The following is a 21,983-nucleotide window of genomic DNA, read 5'->3' as shown; positions in this document are numbered from 1 at the left end:
CACCACATCCATCCACATATTTTTCTAAAAAGTTAAAAGTAAGATGTTTCCTAGTCCTTCCAGCCACCAAATGATAATCCTGAGCATGGACTTGCCTCTGTGCCCTGCTGAGGAGGAGGAGGAGCTGCCACAAGAGTTGAGCAGAAAGGCAAAGCACCTCCTTTCAGTGGTGCTAAGATAAAATGAGCCTTTGGGACGCTAAAACAACTTCATTTATATAGGATGAACTTAATGAGAACAAATATTGAGCTGTTCCAGCCCCGGGGGGTGGTTTGCTCCAGGTGATTTGCTCCACGTGTTTCACCTCCGCGTGTTCCTCAGAACACCTTCTTTACTCCACATCTTCCCCCTCCTCGAGGGAACGAGACATTTTTTGGGACCACAGGGCCTCTCCCAAGCCCACCACATCTGCCCTTTCCCCCTCAGCTCCCCGGGCTGACGGAGTTGGATTCCAGGAGGATTCCAAAGCGAATTTTGATGCGGGTTCTTTGAAGTTCTACACTGTCCATCTGAAAGCAACATATTTCAGTGTCCTTAGGACTCAAGGTTCATTCAAGCAGTTTCTGGCTTGAATATATAAAAATGATAAATGAAACCTGCCTTTTCTTCCCCCTTTTTTTTAAATTTCGATTCTATGCAAAGGCACGTCCTCCTTACTTTGAGGCCATATTATATTTGGTTATATTATATTTTGATTTTTTTTTTCACTTAATGCATTGTTTTAATACATTCCACCCTGCTCTCCTGCATTTAAATCATCCTTCTGTTTGCAGCCAAGCAGGAGGACAAAAATAACTGTGGTCTCATAGTGAATCAGTGGAATTTTCCTGCATTTCTCCCCTGGTGACTCCTAGAGAGTGTAAATGCTTTTGCATTTCTCTCTGCAAGAATGAGGTGGTTTCCCTCCTGCATTCCTGTATTTTTCCCTGTCTTTAGGTCTCCCTGGGATTTGGTTTTGTTTACTACACAAGCAGTTGTGTATTGGGTCATCATCAGCCTGAAATTAAGGTTTGAGGGTGGGGTAAAAAAAACCCCCCGGCCTCGGGAGGGTCCATTTAAATGTTGATATCTGGGGGGGGAGAGGGTTTCAGATCTCCCCGGGGATTGCATTGTCCATTGTGTTTCCTTATTATTTTTGCAGCCCTTCGTTTCTTCTCCTCCTTTAATGCAGAAACACTAATTTTTTTCCTTCCCTCTGTTTTTGGGGTGGGTTTTTTTTATTTTTTTGGCCGAGGACTGCGATCGTTGCTCTCTAACGGCTCTGCTGTTTTTTTCAAGCTGCAGTTTTGTCTCCTCAGATAAAATACCTTTTTTTTTTTCTGCCGAGGAGTCAGAAAGATCTGCTGGAACAGCTCATCCTCCTCCCTTCCCCCCCCCCCTCCTCCTTGGGTTATCAACAGTGCGTCAGTGGAAATTTCCACCCCTCGCTAATGGCAGAGAAAGCACAAAGTTGCAAAGCAGCCTTTGGAAGGGGGGGGGGGTGGGTGGGATGAAAAACACACAACTCTTGCTGTTTTAGGAGCTCACAATGAAAAGCAGCAGCCGAGGGGGGCGAGAAATCGGGGTCGGTTTTGGGGCCGAAATGATGCGGCGAAGAGCGGGAACGGGAACGGCGTCGGTGCTCTGGGAAGGGAACGGGGCAGGAGCTTCTCCCCCCATCCTCCTTTCTTGGGAGAGGGATCTGGAGGCTGCTTCCCAAGGTGTCATCTGCTAAATTTACCATTTGGAGCTTTTAATGGCTTTCCCAGAAAACCCGAGCTGCCCTTTGGGAGGGCTGTGCGTCCTTCCGACGTGTCCGTGCTGGGATTCCCGACCGATCGTCCAGGCTGGTTCTCCCAAAAACTCTTAACCAGGTGGCATCCCTCCATCCTGGAGACTAGGAGGCAGCAGGTAGTTCAGGTCTCCAAATGTACAATCCTGGAGACCAGGAGGCAGCAGATAGTTCAGGTCTCCAAATATGCAAGGCCGGATTTTGTTCCCTGTGGAAGCGCGGGAGGATCTGCAAGGAGGACTGAGCCCACCAGAATTCCTCCAAATCCTTAAGGCCAGTTATCCCTGGAGCTTGGTGGCCCTGGAATGCAGGGCTGGCAGGACCTGGCACTGGCCCCTTGGCTCTGGTCACAGCCAGATGGGCAACTCTTCTGGAGGAGTCGTTGCCTCAGTGTGAGCTGCAGGGAGGGGTTTTTTTGCCATCTTACCCCTCACATCCAAGAATTCCAGACCTTCTGGAAAGCTCAGTTGTGGCTGCTCACATGTAAGACCCTCGGGATCAGGGGGCCTGGCTGAGGAAAAGCATCCCCACTGTGTTTTCTGAGGTGGATCCACCCCGGGGCAGTAACCCAGCACACGGTGCCTGAGTCACTTCCGACCCTCTGGGTGGGATATTTTGGATGGAACACGTTAAGAGGGATGAAAATTAACTCAGTTCAGTGAGAAGGACACGAGGGTGTCGAGTTCATGACCCCACCTCCTGGATTTCCTGCTCAGGCTCCCAGTTCAGCTTCTGGTCTTGGGGACTTACCCTCCCAGATGACCTTTGTGAAGGTGGATTGTGATGATCCTGTTACAGGTGACTTGGTTCAAATCCATAACTCTTGCAGAACAATCTCCTCTCTGTCAGGTCCACTTGTGAAATCAAGCTGGGATGTTTGATCTTGCTTGATTAATAAAACTTCATTTCAAGGACAGCACTTTCAGGCCAGGGGATGCTTCCTGGAGAGGTGTCCTTGGAGAATCCTGGAGTCCTCCAAAGGTTTGGGCTGGAAGGGACCTTAAAGATCATCCAGTTCCAACCCTGGACACCTTCCACTAGCCCAGGTTGCTCCAGGCCCTGTCCAACCTGGCCTTGGACACTTCCAGGGATCAAGGGGCAGCCACAGCTTCTCTGGGCAACCTGTGCCAGGGCCTCCCCACCCTCCCAGCCAGGAATTCCTTCCCAATATCCCATCTATTCCTGCCCTCTGTCACTTTGAAGCCATTCCCCCTTGTCCTGTCCCTCCATCCCTTGGAAATAGTCTCTCTCCATCTTTCCTGGAGCCCCTTCAGGCCCTGCAAGGCCACAATCAGTTCCCCCCAAAGCTTCTCCTCTCCAGGCTCAACAATCCCAGCTCTCCCAGCCTTTCCTCCCAGCAGAGCTGCTCCAGCCCTCGGACCATCTTGGTGGCCCTGGCCATCCCTCCTCCCTTGAAATGCTGTGAACGAACCAGCAGAGCTGGGGAATGGCTTCACACTGACAGAGAGTAAGTTTAGATTGGATCTTAAGAATTAATTCTTCCCTGGGAGAGTGGGGAGGCCCTGGCCCAGGTTGCCCAGAGAAGCTGTGGCTGCCCCTGGATCCCTGGAAGTGTCCAAGGCCAGGTTGGACGGGGCTTGGAGCAACCTGGGCTGGTGGAAGGTGTCCCTGCCCATGGCAGGGGGTGGGACTGGATGGGCTTTGAGGTTCTTCCTACCCAAACCATGGTGGGATTCTGTGATGTTTTGCTCTCTGCAGGATGATTCCTGCCCTGGGTCACTCATCCCTGGCAGGAGCAGTAGATATGATGTTGCTCCTGAAGGAGCTGCAGTTCTTCAGCAAAGGAATTTATTGTGGAAATACAGTGAAAGAACCACACGAGGAGCAGCTGAGGGCACTTGGCTGGTGCAGCTGGAGCAGAGGAGCCCCAGGGCAGAGCTCAGCAGGGGCTGCAGCTCCTCCCCAGGGGCAGCTCCGACCTCTGGGAGCAGGGACAGGACCCAGGGAAGGGCTGGAGCTGGGACAGGGCAGGCTCAGGGGGGATCTCAGGACAAGGTTCTTCCCCCAGAGGGTGGTGGGCACTGCCCAGGCTCCCCAGGGCAGTGGGCACGGCCCCAAGGCTGCCAGAGCTCCAGGAGGGTTTGGACAACGCTCTGAGGGACAGGGGGGAGTGTTGGGGTGTCCTGGGCAGGGCCAGGGCTTGGACTGGGTGATCCCTGTGGGTCCTTGGAGCTCAGGCTATTCCATGAATCCATGATGAACAAAGAAGTGTTCAACTGAACTTTTCATCTCTGGAATTGAGACAACACTGAGCTTTCACAGACTCAGCTGGGTTGGAAGGGACCTCTGAGATCATCAAGTTCATTTCCGACAACTCCGGTACCACAATATATAAAAAAAAAAATAAATTAGAAAACCTAATTTAAGAAATCCCCTCGAACAGTCTCTGGAATTCGAGCCGTTGCAGTGCCAGGTGTGTTTTTACCGCTGTCATTATTTGGTGTTTCTCTCCTTGCAGGTATTTTTTGGTAGACTTGGAGGCCCCCCCTTCCATTGTCTCGGCCATGACGGAGCATCTGGGACGGGACATCGATGTCATCAGGCAGGGCTTTGTCAAGCACCCCCTGGCAAAGCCAGAGGAGTGCCCTGGAATGATCCCAGTCAGCTATGAAGACAAACTCAGTGGCAGGAAGAAGTGAAGCTCCCAGATGTTTGGAACCTCTTTTAAAAAAAGTGGGTTATTCCCGCTTTGGAAAACGATTTCGGTAACTCAGGTCCCAAATAATCCCTTCTGCCCGTGTGCTGTGTGTGGTAGAGTCACTCTCTGGAGTTATTGTAGCAATTGAGGGGTTCTTTTTGTTGCAAATAATTTAAATAGCCCTTAATCTCCCTGCTTATCTGGATCTTTGACAGCTCTGAAAATTGATTTGCTTTTCTCTTGGAGCGTTAAGTTGATAATGAAGATTTATCCATCAGCAGGATGCTAAAAATAGCATTCTTTTCCAGAGATTATTCAGAATATGTGTATTTACACAAGAGATTAAGAAGCCTACGGTGTAAATATAGCAGGGGAGGATGTGATTTGTTGAGGGCTTTTTTTTTCTTTTGGCTTGTTTTTTGGGAGGGGAATAAAGGCGTGATTAAAAATAAAACTTGACTCATTTTTTTTTTTAAAAGCAGAAAAGGTACAAGATAAAAAAATAACTTCCAGTGCCAAAAGACACGTCAGAGTCCCTTAAGGCAATAACTTTGTTCGTAGTACAGGTAAGAAAAATTCTTCTCTCTAGAAACTTCCAGGGGGCAACTTGGAGACTAATCCTGATTTAGATGACCAGGAGAATGAAAAATGCTTTATTTTACCTTCAGCTGGACATTTCAGACTGAGAAAAACATCAGGACTAAAGTCTTAAGGTATAATTTTTGCCCCCTTTTTTTTTTTCTATTGTGAGAACAGGAGAAAAATACTTAATATATATATTTTTGTCTTTTTCTTTCCCCTCTTGTGAAAACAGGAGGAAAATCAGCCCTGGTGAAAAATGACATTCATGGAGTTCAACCTCCTGTTCCTGACTAAATTCCAGTAGTTGGATCATTTCTGGAGGGGGTGTTGTGTGTTCTCCTTTTTTCCTTTGGATGCAGAACTTTGAGGGGGAAAAGAAATCAGTGTTTTTTCTGAATATCTTCTGGGGAAAAAAAAAAAAGATCTTTTTTTCCCCTCCATCTTTCTTTAGGAGCCACGTGTGGTTTTGTGGAGTTTGGTTGCTTGGAACTTTTTTTTTTAATGGTGTTTTTTTCCGTGTTTAAATCTGCTTTTCTTTTAAGTGCAGGCTGTCCCATTTTGTCTCTTCTTTCTTGGAAAAACTGTGGGAAGAAGAGAGGGAATGCACTGCACATTTCCTGAAGCTGCATCTGTAGTATTGTCCTTTTTTATTTTTGTAGTTACTACCAGTTTCCACCACGTGCAGAGCTTTTCTTATCAATGATTTTTGGATATGGGAAGGAGGAGCCAGAGGTTTGGGAGTCTGTGCTACAGGTTTGGCTCCCTGAGCTGCCCCTTTCTGATGAAAATTGGGATTTGTGGTGGAGAAAGTGCAAACTGCACGTGAGGAAATATAGAATGTTTTAAAAAATGTCTTAAAGGTTTCCCCAAAGCTGGTCTGAAATGGGACATGAACTGAAAGTCTGTGGTTTTAAAGTCACTTTGCCTCTGGGAGGAATTTGGATTTTCCTGGATTTCTTCTGGGTAGAAAGGAGAATATTGAAGCTTTCAGCTCCCTCAGCTGAAGGGCAGCAGGAGCTGGATGTGTGTAAATGTTGGATGTTTTATTGAGTTTTCTTTAGCATAGTATTAAATTTTGCATTTAGTTTGTCCCAATTTCAATGATCCCAGAATCCCAGAGGTTGGAAAAGAGCTCCAAGGTCACCCAGTCCCCCCTGTGCCCCATCCCCACCTTGTCCCCCAGCCCAGAGCACTGAGTGCCACGGCCAGGCCTTCCTGGGACACCTCCAGGGCTGGGCACTCCAAACCTCCCTGGGCAGCCCCTGCCAAGGCCTCACCACCCTTTCCAGCAGGAAATTCCTCCTCCTGTCCCACCTGAGCCTCCCCTGGCACAGCTGGAGGCCGTTCCCTCTCCTCCTGTCCCTTGTTCCCTGGCAGCAGAGCCCGACCCCCCTCGGCTCCCCCCTCCTGTCAGGGGGTTGCAGAGCCAGAAGGTCCCCCCTGAGCCTCTTTAAATTAAACCTTTCCACACCTGGTCACCCTCTTGCTTCTCCTGGAATTCTGTGCCACAGCCTCAGGCCTCAGAGGGCTGGGAATCTTCCATGATTTCCCACCTAAATCCACCTGTGGCCAATATAATTCCATTTCTCCCAATATCAACATCATCCTTTGATGAAGTCCTGTTCTTTTCCTGTGTGTTGTTCCCTCTCCAGGTGCTCCAGGAGAGCTCTAATATCCCTTTTCACAGGCAAATCCTTTCATGGGTGAAGATATTCTTCCTCCTGTCCAACCTGAGCCTCCCCTGGCACAGCCTGAGGCCGTTCCCTCTCCTTCTGTCCCTTGTTCCCTGGAGCAGAGCCCGACCCCCCTGACTCCAACCTCCTTCCAGGGAATTTTAGGGATCCAGAAGGTCCCCCCTGAGCCTCCTTTTCTCCAGGCTGAGCCCCCCCATCTCCCTCAGCCCCTCCTGCTGCTCCAGCCCCTTCCCAGCTCCCTTCCCTTCCCTGCACACGCTCCAGCCCCTCCGTGTCCTTTTTTCAGTCCCCATCCCTGCAGTCAGCAGGAAAACCCCGGATTCCCCTCAGAGCCGAGCCCGGGAGCTGCTCAGTAAATCCATGGATGTCAGCTGTGAATCAGGACCTTTGCTCAGTCAGACTCTCAGGCCCCTCTTCCCTGAGGGCCCCATTCCTTCTCTCCGTGGATGGATTGCTGGCACTGCTGGATGGCAGGAGCAGAAGGTTTGGACTCCTGATTCCAGCTCATCCCGGGAGCGGATCAGCTGGAGCACATCCCCTGGAGCCGCAGCAGATCCTGGTTCCTGCAGTCCTGAGTGTGCAGAAGGGAGTGACTGAGTCCTCTGTGCTCTGGGGCACAGACACCCACCGGTGCCGCCCGTGGCCACAAGCAGGGCCGTGGTTGCCCCGGCACCGGGGGGGCTTTCTCAGCAGGAGAGTTTATTTATAAAAGGCCCGTGAAAAGCTGCTCTTTCCTGCCTAATTGATAGTTTCTAATAGGAACAGTTTTTATTTTGTGTCGGTTTAATCGTGGGTGGGGCGGGGGAGTCTCGGGTTATAATTTGTTTAGCCCAGAGTTGGATATTTTGGGAGGTTGATGCCTAACGGGGTAAATGCAGGGATGGGGGTGAGTGGATCAGATTGGAGCAGTTCTGGGCCTCAGCAAACAGTTGTGCTGTGGAAGAAAATGAGTGTTTGTGCCCTGAATGATCATAAATCCTCCCTGCAGAGGAAGGGAAACCTTAAACATCTTTCCCTCTTTAACCATCGATACTCAGTTTATCCCACTGGGCTCTGAGAGACTCTTGATCTCCAGGAGTAAAAATTCAGGACACTGTGGTGTTGCTGGAGAGCCAGAGGAGTCTGTGCAGCCAAACCATGGCCTAAAATGTCACACTCCATGGCATTCCCAAAGGCCTAAAACATTTGAACACCAGTACTTGAAGTTTTGTTTGCCAAAGAATCCGATAGTGAAGCTCTTCAGCCCTCCCTTGGATTATGTGTATGAAATAAGCAGTTTTCTGCTCCCAGATCCTCTGGTTTCCTTGTTTGTGGATTGTGGGGATACACAGAGTTGGGTAAGTATTAAAATAACAACTGGCAGCTCTCCTGGCTCGGGAATGTTTTCTCAGCAAACAACTGAACACGATGGTTTCACGGTGGAGATCTTGGGTATGTCCTCAGTTACTCCTTTTTCCTCATCTCCTCCTCCTTCCATGGCTGGACTTTGCCCTCTGGAGGGTTCTCCAGCAGGCTGAGGGCACTGCACCATCAAAGAACTCCATGGCCACTGCCCTGATCCCGGGAAGTTGGTGTGTTCAGGGATTTGCTCCCGTGGACCGACAGTGCCTCCAAGTCCCCTTTGTTGTAGCGTGAGCTGAAAGAATTTCAGGATCTTCTGGCACTAAATGTTTTGCAGGCACTCTGAAAATCACCTCAAATCCTCCTGGTTGAGCTGGGTACCAGCAGCACTCCGGGATGTGCTGCTTTGGGAATCATCCAGGGAGTGATTCCAATGGCAAAAGTCAACGTGAGTCACGGGCTCCTCCTGCTAAACCTGGGCTTTGATCCTGAAACACATCCCCTGTCACTCAGGGACATCAGCTGCTCTTCAGGAAGTTGCTTCACTCTGTCAGGAAGGAAGACTTTGAAATTCAAACCAGTCCTGTTGGAGTCAGGAATTTCTTTTGAGACTGAGCACGTTTTTTGTGCTCGGAGAGGCTCCAAGGATCTGTCCAGCACTGCCAGGATCTCCAGCAGAAATGTTAATCACAGAATCCCAGGATGGGTTGGAGGGGATTTTAAGGATCATCCAGTCCCACCCCCTGCCATGGGCAGGGACACCTTCCACCAGCCCAGGTTGCTCCAAGCCCCGTCCAACCTGGCCTTGGACACTTCCAGGGATCCAGGGGCAACCACGATCTCTCTGGGTCACCACCCTCCCAGGGAAGAATTTCTTCCTAATATCTCAATCTAACTCTCCTCTGGCAGTTTGAAGCCATTCCCACTTGTCCTGTTACTCCAGGCTCTTGTAAAAGGGTCCCTCTACACTTTTCTTTTGGGATCCCCTCAGGCTGCAATTATAAGACAACCCCCCCCAGATGTTTCCAACTCCTGGAATGTAAGAACAGGCTTAACAATCATCAGCATTGCTTAAAACATGAGGGTCTTTTTATTGGCCTTTTTGAGTTTAGGATTTGCTTTTCTCAGCCTTGGTTGCTGGCAGGATTTTCATGTAACATCCCACTGAAGAGCTCTTGGAAAAACACAAGCTCCAGCAAACGAGATGCTTGATAAATTCTCTGGGAGCAGCCTGAAAGAGAACAAGGGATTGAAAAGAGAGGCATCGTGTCCTTTCCTAGAATTTGGAGGTTTGGGCAGAATAGAAGTGAGAATTGACGTGGAGCCAAAACTTATATTTTCCCAACTGCTTCATTCATGGAGGAAGATTAAAAAGCTGTTACTCTCCATGACCTGTGGAACGTGTTGCTTTCTTGGTGCTGCTTCAACAGACATTTAAAAGCTTTGAAAGCCCTCTGGCTGCAGCTCAGGGACCACCTCAGGCTACTGCTGCTCCTCTTCGTGGAGGGGTGGGAGAGGCACCACTTCACACTGGTGAAGAGGGGGAGTGAGGCACTGACAGGTCCCAGCCCTGAAGTATTCCAGGTTCCTCCCAAAAGCGGTTTTTACTGGGAGGTAACACACTCTGTGAAACCTGGGAGGGTTTTGATCCCTCTTGGGTTCGTGTTGTGCTGAGGCTGCCAGGTCAGTCTGGTTTGCAGAGTGCTGACTGGCACGTGGGAAATGTGGCTGGTGAAAATCCTGAGCGGGGGTTTTGTGGGATGGGGAGATTCCACTGGATCAGTGAAAGGCCCCTGGCTGAGTTTTGGAGGAGCAGAGAAGTTGTGGATGCCCAGAGAAGCTGTGGCTGCCCCTGGATCCCTGGAAGTGTCCAAGGCCAGGTTGGACGGGGCTTGGAGCAACCTGGGCTGGTGGAAGGTGTCCAGGGTTGGAACTGGATGATCTTTAAGGTCCCTTCCATGATTCTATTCTTTTCCCTTCATTTTCTCTCCTCTTAAACTGCCTTCATCTCAGCCCACGAGTTTTCCCTTTTTCCTGCTTCTCCTCATCCCCCTGGGAGGGAGGGAGGGAGTGAACGTGTGTCTGTGTCATCTTTAGCTCCACATTAAACCACAAAGGTCATTTTTGGTGCCCAGTGTGGGGCTGGAAGAGCTGAGATCCCAGAATCCCAGAATTATTAGGGTTGGAAGGCACCTCTGGAGATCACCCAGTCCAGCCCCCAAGGAGCAGGTGACACAGGAACACATCCAGGTGGGGCTGGAATGTCTCCAGACAGGGAGACTCCACAGCCTCCCTGGGCAGCTGTTCCAGGCTCTGCCACCTCCGTGGAAGGAAGTTCTTCCTCGTGTTGAGGAGGAACTTCTTGTGCCTTTAGTTTCTTGTCCTGTCTCTGGGCACCACTGAAAAGATCCCACCAGGCTGAGTGCAGGGTGTTAAAACAGGGCTGGTGGAAGCATTTGGTAGAAAAGTTTCGTAGTTGGTCGCAATGTTGATTTATTTGGAGCAACCTGTGTCGTGGAAGGTGGCCCTGCCCCTGGCAGAGGGCTGGAACTGGGTGGGCTTTGAGGTCCCCTCCAACCTAAACCATTCTGGGAGGGTTTTATCACTCTGCAGAGCTGTGAAGGGTTTGAAGCTCTCAGAGTTGGTTTCTAAAGCTCCTCCCTGGCTGTGGTTGTCCCCCACTGTGCTGTTTGTCACCTCTGAAGGCTGGGCCAAGGGCATCACCTCACCCTGCTTTGTGAGAGGATAAAAGTGCTGGTCTGGTGTTTGTGCTCAGCATCACCATCATCTCCATGGGCTGGAAACCAGCACCTGGAACACGGAATCAGGGAGTGGTTTGGGTTGGGAGGGACCTCAAAGATCATCTCATTCCACCCCCTGCCATGGGCAGCGACACCTTCCACCAGCCCAGGTTGCTCCAAAGGCCTGTCCAGCCTGGCCTTGGACACTTCCAGGGATCCAGGGGCAGCCACAGCTGCTCTGGGAATTCCATCCCAGCCCCTCCCCACCCTCCCAGCCAAGTCTGTCTCCAGCCTTCCCTTTGGGCACTGGTTTCTCTGAGGGCTCTCTGTGCTCTGGGTGAATCACTGCCCAGAGGAGCAGCATTTCTCCAGGAGAAGCTTCTCCTCAGCCTCTGCTGACTGTGAATAATCCCTGGGAGATGAGGGGGGCTGAGGGCTGTGGGGAGGCTCGTGAATCCCAGTCACAGTCCCTCCTGCACGTGACATTCCTCTGGAGCCCTGGGAGCTCTAAAAACGGCTGTGGGCTGAACCCCCCGTTAACTGGGAGGAGCCCGAGCCCCCTCCCAGGGTTATTATGATTCCAATTCCCTTCCCTGAATGCTGGCTCTTGAGAAAGGACAATAGTGGTGTCCCTCATGTGAGAACCCACAGAAATGTTATGGCTGCTTTGCAGGGGAAATGTGGCCAAGCCACCGAAGCCGCCCGGGGTCCCGCGGGGGGAGGGTTTGGCCAAAAGTATTTGCAGAGGGATTTTTGTGAGGTCGAAACCCAGAAGCCCTGGAAGAGGTTCCTCAAGGTGCCTCGTTCTTGCAAACACAGGCACGTGGTTTGTTTTCATGGAATCACAGGATTGTGAAGGTTGGGAAAAGCCCCTCAGGGATCGTTGAGTTCCAACCTTGTCCCCACCTTGTCCCCCAGCCCAGAGCACTGAGTGCCACATCCAGGCCTTCCTGGGACACCTCCAGGGCTGGGCACTCCAAACCTCCCTGGGCAGCCCCTGCCAAGGCCTCACCACCCTTTCCAGCAGGAAATTCCTCCTCCTGTCCCACCTGAGCCTCCCCTGGCACAGCTGGAGGCCGTTCCCTCTCCTCCTGTCCCTTGTTCCCTGGCAGCAGAGCCCGACCCCCCCCGGCTCCCCCCTCCTGTCAGGGGGTTGCAGAGCCAGAAGGTCCCCCCTGAGCCTCTTCAAATTAAACCTTTCCACACCTGGTCACCCTCCTGCTCCTCCTGGAATTCTGTGCCACAGCCTCAGGCCTCAGAGGGCTGGGAATCTTCCATGATTTCCAACCTAAATCCACCTGTGGCCAATATAATTCCATTTCTCCCAATATCAACATCACCCTTTGATAAAATCCTGCTCTTTTCCTGTGTGTTGTTCCCTCTCCAGGTGCTCCAGGAGAGCTCTAATATCCCTTTTCACAGGCAAATCCTTTCAGGGGTGAAGATGAAGAAATTCCTCCTCCTGTCCAAGCTGAGCCTCCCCTGGCACAGCCTGAGGCCGTTCCCTCTCCTCCTGTCCCTTGTTCCCTGGCAGCAGAGCCCGACCCCCCTGGGTCCCCCCTCCTGTCAGGGGGTTGAGGTTTTATTCCCATTGATTTCTCCTTGGATCTGGGGTAGAACATGTACTTATTTTGTTATTACTTATTATATTTTGTACTTACCATATTTTACGTTTATTTTATATTTATATTTGGGATCTTCCCAAATCTTCGTTTGCAAAGCCTGATGATACATAAATGATATTTATATTTATTATACTAATATCTAATCTAAATCTTTTGTATTTATCCTTATTTATGATGTCATTATTTCCCAGCCCTGTTGATTTCAGCCCAGCTCAACAACCTGCTGGTGCCACCCCGGCCCGAAAATCAGAGCTCTCCTGAAAGACTTCCAACAAACATTCCTTGGAAAATAATAAAGAAGCAACTCTTGGCAGAGACCAAACTCTCCAGGTGGGCCAATTAACTGTAATGAGTTTTCTCCTCTTTGCTGTGTGTGTGTCAGTTATTTGGAAATACCTGGTGGGCTCTGGTTGGGCTCTGACTCGAGTTTAGGGCAAGGCTGGGCTGCTCTGGGCAGGCTCAGGGAAAGATTAAAACTTTGTCTGACTTCAGATAAACACTTTTGTTCGTGCCATCTTTCAAAGTTCTGTCCCTTTTTTTGGAGCTGGGGGAGAATTTCAGTGGAAATGCCTGAATTTTGTCCCTTGTCCAGTTCATTTTGGGTTTCCTGCAGTACTTTTTTTTTTCTTTTATTTGTTTTTTTAATTTGAGCCTCTCTGTCAGGAAACAAACCCTTTCAGCCAGGATATGTCAAGGCTCTTTTTATTACAGGAAACTGCAGTTTTGGAGGTACTTGTGTTCAATTTACTTTCAAGCTGTATCAGGTGTCTTTCTATAATTAGATTAATTTTCACATATTCTCCTACACTTCCCTCCTCTCTTTCCTCAGTGCATTCCTGAACCCATTCCTTCTCTTTGGAGTTCTCCTGATGGAGTGTTTCTGTCCTTGTTGTTGTTGGTCCTGCCTCGTTTCCCACTTTTAGCTTCGAGAAATCCATGGATTTATTTTCTGAAATTTCCATTGTCATAAAAAAAACCAAAAGGGAAGATGGAATCTCTGGATCTCCACCCTCCCAGTGATATGATAAAATCAATTTATCTTTTTTAATATCCAATATTGTTCAAACAGTGCTTTTCAGATGCAGGGAAACTCATCTATATTTATATGTGTCCTGTGTATTTGTAGCTGTTATTTAGCTTCCTGGTTGCAGCTTTTATTTATATTTATATATTACCAGCAAATAAATCTCTTCCTCTCCAGAGTCTTTCCCTGGAGGATCAGTGGGAGGCAAAAAAAATCTCATTTAAGAAGAGAAAGAGGGAGAGAATCTGGGGAAATAAGACACCAAATCTGGAGTAAGGAAAGAGGGATGGCCAGACTTGATATTTTTTCACTAAAAAAAAAAGAGAGAGAGACTTGAAGGAAAGGAAAATAATGAAATACTTTGAGGAAACACTTGACTGAAAAAAAACAAAGACAAGTGGCCTAATCAGGAAGAGGGAAATTCAAGAGAGAAGTTGTTGCACAAAGTGCATTTCCCTACAAATAAAGAGCCACAATTTGGTTCTCTTTTAAATTTTGGGTGAATTTGGTTCGTTTTAAATCCCTTGGGTGTTTTATCCCAGTGTGTTCCAGGTCACCTGGAGGTTCCTGGGGAAAGCTGAGAGATAAGATGTGACTGGTAATTAGCAGGGACAGAGGAGTGTTTAAAAAACACAGAGAATTGGTTATAATGTAGTTTTTATCACTTCCTTCTCTCGGAGGAAGACGATTTCCCAGCCAGTTTTTTTTGTTGTTGTTGCTTTTCTCACAGAAGGGGCCACATGAGTTGCAAAGGAAAGTGCTTTGATCAGTCAGATGGGGCCAGATTTGGGATCAAATGAAATGGATTTCTGCCCTTTTCCTCCTGCTGCCCGTTTTGTGTTGGAAAATCACCCGATTTTCCATAATTCTAACGTCCTCTTTGGATTTAAAATCATTTTTATTCTGTTTTCTTTTGTATTTTTCGTTGTTTTAAACTGTTTCTGGGTGCTGTGTGTGCTGTGAGCGTTGCTGTAGGTAGGGGGTGACACACAGTCCAAACATTCTGTCACTTGAGTTTAATTTTTTTATTTTATTCTAAATTTAATGTAGAGCAGCCTCTGCTCAGTGCTGACTTAAAGATTTCATCTCCCTTTCTTTTTCTGTGTCAGAGCAGCAAAGTATCCTGAGAGGAAAAGAACAAAAAAAAAGATGTTTTGATCCCTACTAGGCAGCAACTGCCCTTAATGGTTTTAAAAATAGCATTTTTGGGGTTGAATAGAAGGATATTTAAATTATGGTATGTCATGTTATGACATGTCATTATTAGTCAGTGAATAATTATATTGATTAGCCATGAAATAGCAGGAAAATAGGAAGAGAACTTCCATAAAATAAGGGTATATTTTAAAATGAAGATTCAAAGTCCTAAAACTGACTCTGAAACCAGGTTTAATTTAAGCAATTTAACAGCTCTTGAAGCAGCCCAGAGAAGCTGTGGCTGCCCCTGGAAGTGTCCAAGGCCAGGTTGGACGGGGCTTGGAGCCACCTGGGCTGGTGGAAGGTGTCCCTGCCCATGGCAGGGGTGGCACTGGGTGGGCTTTGAGGTCCCTCCCAACCCATTCCAGGATTGTAACTTTAGTCTGAGCCTACGGAGGAGCAGCTGGTTCTGCTGGAAAGGCCCCTCCATTCCCTGACCTCTCCTTTTCACTGGAATCTCCTGGGACTGATGCCAGTGCAGTTCCAGCTGTGCCCAGGGCATCTTCTGAACCCCAACCTGGCTGGGAAAATCTCTGTGTGCACAGGAATTATGGAATTGTGGAATCCCAGGATGGTTTGGGTTGGGAGGGACCTTAAAGCCCATCCAGTGCCACCCCTGCCATGGGCAGGGACACCTCCCACCAGCCCAGGTTGCTCCAACCTGGCCTTGGACACTTCCAGGGATCCAGGGGCAGCCACAGCTTCTCTGGGAATTCTATCCCAGCCCCTCCCCACCCTCCCAGCCAGGAATTCCTTCCCAATATCCCATCTCTCCCTGCCCTCTGGCAGTTTGAAGCCATTCCCTGTGTCCTGTCCCTCCCTGCCTTGTCCCCAGTCCCTCTCCAGCTCTCCTGGAGCCCCTTTAGGCCCTGGAAGGAATCAATTCCCAGATTTTTGAGCACTGTTTGGCTCCTCAATGTCTTGGTGCAGGAAGGCCTGGGAGGGACCTGGATCCTGCTGTGGGTAAAGGCAGGAGCCAAAGCAGCCTTGGACAGATCCTGTTGGATTAAAGTCTCCATATAAGCCCAGCCTGAGGAACTTTAAGCTCTGTTTACTCGTGTGCCTGAGTCTGTTTGTCCTGCTGGTCCAGCACAGGACAAACACACACAGCCCCACGTGAGAGGGATGGACACAGAGAAACACAGCCCCAAACAAACAATTCCAACGTTTGTGTCCTTTTGGGGCCAAAAAATGTGAGCCTGGAGAAGGGGAAAAATGGGATTGCCACGGGGTGGCCGATGTCTGTCTGCTTTGAGCTGTTTGTCCATCCCTCTCCCGGGGAATTCCAACTGCTCCCTGCTTTGGGCAGCGGTGGGACTGGAGGGAGGGTGAGGGCAAGTCCCAGCCTGCTGTATCCATGGGAAATGAGCCCCACAGAATGTCCAAGGAGAGATTTCAATGGGAAAAATCCTCTCAGTTTACTCTCCTGGATCCTCTGGGCTTAACTTTCACCAGAGCAGGCCTGGAAAGGCTGAATCATACGGTGGGAACTCAAAACATTTGCTCTTCCATCCCACTGAATGGGTTTTAATGCACTTCCAGTTGATGGAATCAGATAACTGAGTACCCTCTTTGGAGCTGCCCTCCAGTTTTGGGTTCAGTCAGTCCACCCTAGAGTTAAATTCTGTCAGATATTTCCCCTCCAACCCCTCCAGGCTTCCCCCAGCTCCTCCTCACCCCTCACTGCATAAAGAAGCAGTTTTGTCACTGATTTGGTGCCAAAATTGCCCGTGTGGGTCCTGCTCGACCTGCTCCAGTCACTGGGACTTTACTGGGGCACAAAACCCCACTGTATGAAGGGTTTTAATTAAACTCAGCTTGTCTGGGCTGAGCTGGCAGATGGAGGAGGCCAAGAGGAGGTCAGCAGTGACTCCTGTGGTGCCAGCTTTGCCAGGAGGTGACCAGGGGCTTTTCCCAGCTGTGCCTGCACCTCTGCTCACGTGGGAAGCTGGAATGACAATCCCTGAGCCTTGCTCTGCAGGGAATTTCTTCCACAGCCAAAATATCTTAATTTTTTTGCAATCCAACCCCGGGTCAGGGTGCCCCTGAAGGGGTTCAGGGAGCCCTTTAGCTGAGCTGAGCAACAATGAGAGGCGATTTTTCCCCTGCCTCGTTTATGAGCGTTAAATCCTGCTTGGCATCACTGAGCTGCTGCCCATCCCTCTGGAAAACCTTCCTGCCTGAGTGACCCCAATAACTGGGCACCATTTGGAAGTGCTGCTGCCTCCCTGCCTCCTTCCCTGTCCAGGCCATCAGTGCCTGTGTTGGAAGGCAGCAGAGGGAAGGGTCTCGTTGCCACCTTGGGCCAGGAGGAAAATCCACTCTTGCTTTTCATTTCTTCCTGGTTTTTAGATCCTTTTTGCCACGAGGAATTCCCTGGTGTCAAGGACTTGGGGTCATCTTGTCTCGTTAAACTGCAGGGGCTCCATCACATCCACCCCACACATGTCAGGAATTCTGCAAGGCCTTTGCTGGGAGTCTCTGGAGTGTCTGCAGCAGTTCTCCAGTGCCCCTCCCAGGGTGTCCTGGGAAAGAGTTAACACAGGATTTTAGAATCATGGAGTGGTTTGGGTTGGGAAGGACCTCAAAGTCCATCCATCCCCTTGCCATGGGCAGGGACACCTTCCACCAGCCCAGGGTGCTCCAACCTGGCCTTGGACACTTCCAGGGATCCAGGGGCAGCCACAGCTTCTCTGGGCAAACTTTTCCAGGGCCTCCCCACCCTCCCAGGGAAGGATTTTTGTAGGACAGAAGCCACATTTGGGTGATCTCCTGGGCCCATCTTGTTCTCTTTCTAAACTGTTTTAGCCCACGAGGCCTAGTGGGGTTTAACCAGGCTGAGCTTTATGAAAAGCAGGGCTCAGAGCTGAGCTGTCCTCCCAGCCACGGAAACAGGGAATGATTTTCATGAATTGACTTATTTCTGGGAGAACCTGACTTGCTTTCACCCAGCCTCACAAATTTAATATGATTTGAAGAGATTTCCTTCCAAACCACACTCTTGACCTGCCCCGAAGCCCTGACGGAGCCAAACCCTGAAAGGACCTCGAGTTGATTTGTTTTAATACTTGGGGCCACTTTTTTTTTTTTGAGCTCAATTTTGGCTCTTCTGATTTCCCCTCTTGTTTTTTTTTTTGCTCACAGTCATTTATCATTTCATTATGCCCAGTTTCCCAGACATGTTAGGGCAACCTAAACAACCTCTTGAAGTGTCCCATTGAGCCATATGTTATTTCCTCAGGGCCTTTTATTAATGAACTTCCGCTGGTGATGACTCTGTGTGGCCCCAGGTGTCTTGTTTCCTGTCCCTCATTTCACTGATTCAATGACTCTGCAGCCTCCTCCTCTGCCCCCGTGGAACAATTAGACATTTCTGAATGCCTTTGTCAGAGCTGATTATTTAGGACTCTACAAGATGCTTGTTCCACAAGGGTTATTTCTCCTCTATTGTTCCTTTAGGTCCTTGTTCTCCTTTGCTTGGAAGCAGGACAGAACAAGCAATTACTGGCAGCTGCTTTGTGGCCAGAGAGAGGGGAAGGAGCAGCTTTCTGAGCTCTTCCAGGAGCTGGTGCACTTTACCTGGAGGGAGAACCTCCCTCAGGTTCATGTGTGGTCTCACACTGTAGGAAAGGCACTTTAGTAGCTGGGAAAAAATCACCTCAGAGCCATAAAATCCCAGAGTTATGGAATGGTTTGGGGTGGGAAGGACCTTAAAGCTCATCTTTAAGTTCCAATCCCATGGGCAGGGACACCTTCTGCTAGACCAGGGTGCTCAATGTCCCATCCAACCCTGGAAGTCAAATGGTCAGAAGTGGCTGGAGAACTTCACCAGGGGCCTTTTATTTCGGGATGAGGTCACAGAAGACATTTCGGCAGCACAGACCCTTCCCAGCTCCCTTTTCCAGAGGCACATCTTCATTTTGAGGTGGATTTGCACCTTCCAGCCTGGCACTTGCACACAGTGAGGTGGCTGATGTTGTGGGAGCGGTTCCCTGAGTTCTCCTCTCTGCTGGGAAGCTGCAGGAGGTGTCAGGGGAAGAGCTGGAAGAGTCTTGTGGTTCTGCCATCGTCCTGCTCCCCCTTTTCAACCTCAAACCCAGGGGTGTGTCGGATGTCTAAAAGCAGCAGATGATTTGACTCCCAAATTCAGCCATTTTTGACATCAAACCAGCATTGCCTGATTTTTCCAAACACAAGGAAGGTGTGGAGCTCTTGGGGTGAGTCCAGAGGAGGCCACGGAGATGCTCCAAGGGCTGGAGCCCCTCTGCTCTGGAGCCAGCCTGGGAGAGCTGGGGGGGTTCTCCTGGAGAAAAGAAGGATCCAGGGAGAGCTGAGAGCCCCTTCCAGGGCCTAAAGGGGCTCCAGGAGAGCTGGAGAGGGACTGGGGACAAGGGATGGAGGGACAGGACACAGGGAATGGCTTCAAACTGCCAGGGAAGGAATTCCTGGCTGGGAGGGTGGGGAGGGGCTGGGATAGAATTCCCAGAGAATTCTGGATCCCTGGAAGTGCCTAAGGCCAGGTTGGACAGGGCTTGGAGCAACCTGGGCTGGTGGAAGGTGCCCATGGCAGGGGGTTGGATGATCCTTTAAGGTCTCTCCAGCCTGACCTTCCAACCCAAACCATTCCATGATTCTGTAGTTTTAGGCCTGCCCATACAGTGGCTTAAGTCAAGCCTTGCTTGTGTGCATGGGGGCATTGGGAGCATGTCTGGGCTGGTTTTCATGGGTGCAGGGCACCAAAACCCCCGCTCAGAACGTTCTGGGCCTGGCTTGGCTCAGGGAATTTGTGGGGCCGTGAAAACCCCCCTCGGCTGGGATCAAATGTGCTCCAGCAATTCCTGCTCCTGCTGAGGTGGCCTGAGGTGTCTTTCAGAAGGGGTCCATTTCCTCATGTTTTCAGTGCTTTCCCACCTCTGCCTGTCTTCCCTGATCCCAGGGGGGAGGATTTTTGGAGCTCTGTGGCAGAGGTGACTCCGGCTGCTGTGGGATCCTTTGGGATTCTCTGTGTGTGCAGGGCCAGGGGGGTGTTTTGGTTCCTACTCTTCCTCCTTGGCCCTCTGCAGGTTGCCAGTGTGGTATCCAATTCCTGGGAATGCTGTCTGAGGTAATCCATCCCAATTTTCTCAAATATGCTCAGCTTCCAATTAAGGCTCAGCAGGCAGAGGTGGAGCACAGATAAGCTGGGACTTGTTTACTCCTTAACCAGATGGTTTTTCCAAAGGGAAATGGTGCTGGAAGCTCCTCCTCAGACCTGAGGGATCCAGAAACATCCATCTTGGCTGAATTTTCCATGTTGTTCATTAGGAAAACTGTGACAAGCTCAGGTTTCCCTTAGAGCTGCGCCTTAACTAAGGCAAAATTGAATTAGTCTGTTCCTTGCTCCTTTAAGGCTTGACAAGCAGCTATCCCAGCACTTGGATTAGGCCTTGATCAGGCTGGATTTTTTTCCCTTTTTATTCTCATTTGTGAGGAATCTCAGGCCTCACATCCCCTCTCACAGTTGGGTTTTTCCCCCTAAATTAATGAGGTATCACTCGAGGTTGAAATCTAAACCACTGCTCCCCTCCCTTACCCCCGAGGAGGGGGGAGTACTTGAATTAAGCTCGACTCAAAAAACCTCATTGCCTTGGCTATTAAGTGACATTCCAGATGGGACCACACCAGGAGCTCTGTGCTCTGTTCTGGGCATCTCAACACCAGAACAGGCCTCTCCTCCCTCCAGTTCCTCTTGCAGTGTGGGCTGGGCGGTGCTGGAGGGCAACGTTTGACCTAAAAATGAAGGAATTATTTTCAGATGTCCCCCAAGAGTGGCACTTCCAGCCGTGGCGAAGTAGTGGCATCTCAAAACAATTGATTAGAAGAAGTGGTGGCATCTTTCCCAGAAATTCTACTCCCTGGCATGAAAACTGGGGGATGTTTCCTTGCTGCAGCAGAGTGAATGTGGGAACTGCGAGGGGACAGCGGGCAAGTGGAGTTTGGAATGCTTTCAACTCCCTGGACGTCGGAAATGAGCTGGGAACTGACTGTCTCTGCCTCAGACAGGGCGTGGAGATGAATGGAGAAGGAAGGACAACAAACATGCCGAGGTTTCCTTAATTTTATTTGGAAATCTTTTTTCCCGAACTCAGGATGTCCAACCATCCAGGTGATCCCCAACCATCCAGGTGATCCCCAACCATCCAGGTGATCCCCAGCCATCCAGGTGATCTCCAGCCATCCAGGTGATCCCCAACCATCCAGGTTATCCCCAACCATCCAGGTGATCCCCAACCATCCAGGTGATCCCCAACTATCCAGGTGATCTCCAACCATCCAGGTGATCCCCAACCATCCAGGTGATCTCCAGCCATCCAGGTGATCATCTCCACATCAGGTGTGGGCTGATGGAAAGGGCTGGAAGGGTTTTAGGTCTGGGGCTGCTGTTTGTCCGTGTGGCCTGGCCCCAAAGTCCCCAGGGATACGAGACAGGTGAAGGGCTGAGGGCGCTGAAACGGGGCCTCCTGTGCACCAGCACTTTGGGGGTGGAAATCAGGAATTCTGCTGCCTCACCAGGGGTGTCCCCTGAGGCAGGGAAGCTGTGACACAAAGCCTGGCTGCATTTCTGGTGGCAGGGGAATAATCCCAGGATGTGCTGGGCTGGAAGGGACCCACGGGGATCGTGGAGTCCAACCCTCAGCCCTGCACAGGAGCCACCCCGGGAGCCTCAGAGGGGTGCAAAGGAGTTCCCATGGAGGCTGTGAGCTCTGTGGTGGCTGCAGGCAGACAAACCCCCAGCTCCTGTGCCCTCTGCCCCCACAGAGAGCGGGGCTGAGCTCGTGCCATGGCGGCTGGGGCAGAGTTTTTGGCGGGGCCGAGGCGCGATGTGGAATCTCATTTTGAGGTTTGCTCCGCCAAACGTTCCAATTCCCTTCTTGGGACTCGTTGAGGAAACAGAAGCTCGACCTCCAGGGAAGTGCAGGGGCTGAACCACCTTCCCTCATTGCCTTATTCCTGCTCTCTTCCCCTTCCCTCATTGCCTTATTCCTGCTCTCCTCCCTCCTCCTCCCTCCTCTCTCGGCGGGCGCCAGTTCAAAAACACACACTGAGCAGGGAAAGTGGAGCTGTCAGTGCATGGAAACGGGGAGCCCAGGGTAGGGAAACGTGGCAGAGCTGAGCTGCAGGGGAGCCAGGCAGGGAATTAGCCTCGTGCTGTTAAGAAATAGATGTGTTTTCCGACCAAAATAAAACCGTAAATCTCCCGGCGGCGCGACAGGAACGGGCTCTGGGGTGGGGATGGAGTCCTTCAGTCGGTTCTTGGTGTCTGTGGCCTTCCCTGGCATCACAAGGACCCAACCAGGTGGTGAAAAGCA

The 21,983-nt window shown here is 50.3% G+C and overlaps 1 protein-coding gene across 1 annotated transcript in view; it reads left to right on the top strand.

Annotated features, from left to right (window-relative positions):
* MRPS6 (mitochondrial ribosomal protein S6) overlaps positions 1-4,884 on the top strand; it is a 47,569-nt gene extending 42,685 nt beyond the window's left edge. Inside the window, exon 3 of the mRNA XM_064647145.1 lies at positions 4,251-4,884. Within this exon, the coding sequence (XP_064503215.1) occupies positions 4,251-4,431 (181 nt within the window). The 3' untranslated portion in view covers positions 4,432-4,884. The remainder of the gene's footprint in view (positions 1-4,250) is intronic.
* The last annotated feature ends 17,099 nt before the right edge of the window (positions 4,885-21,983 follow it).

Source organism: Pseudopipra pipra, chromosome 2 (genome assembly GCF_036250125.1).
Source record: "Pseudopipra pipra isolate bDixPip1 chromosome 2, bDixPip1.hap1, whole genome shotgun sequence".
NCBI lineage: Eukaryota > Metazoa > Chordata > Aves > Passeriformes > Pipridae > Pseudopipra > Pseudopipra pipra.
This window is presented reverse-complemented; position numbering and strand designations above follow the sequence as displayed.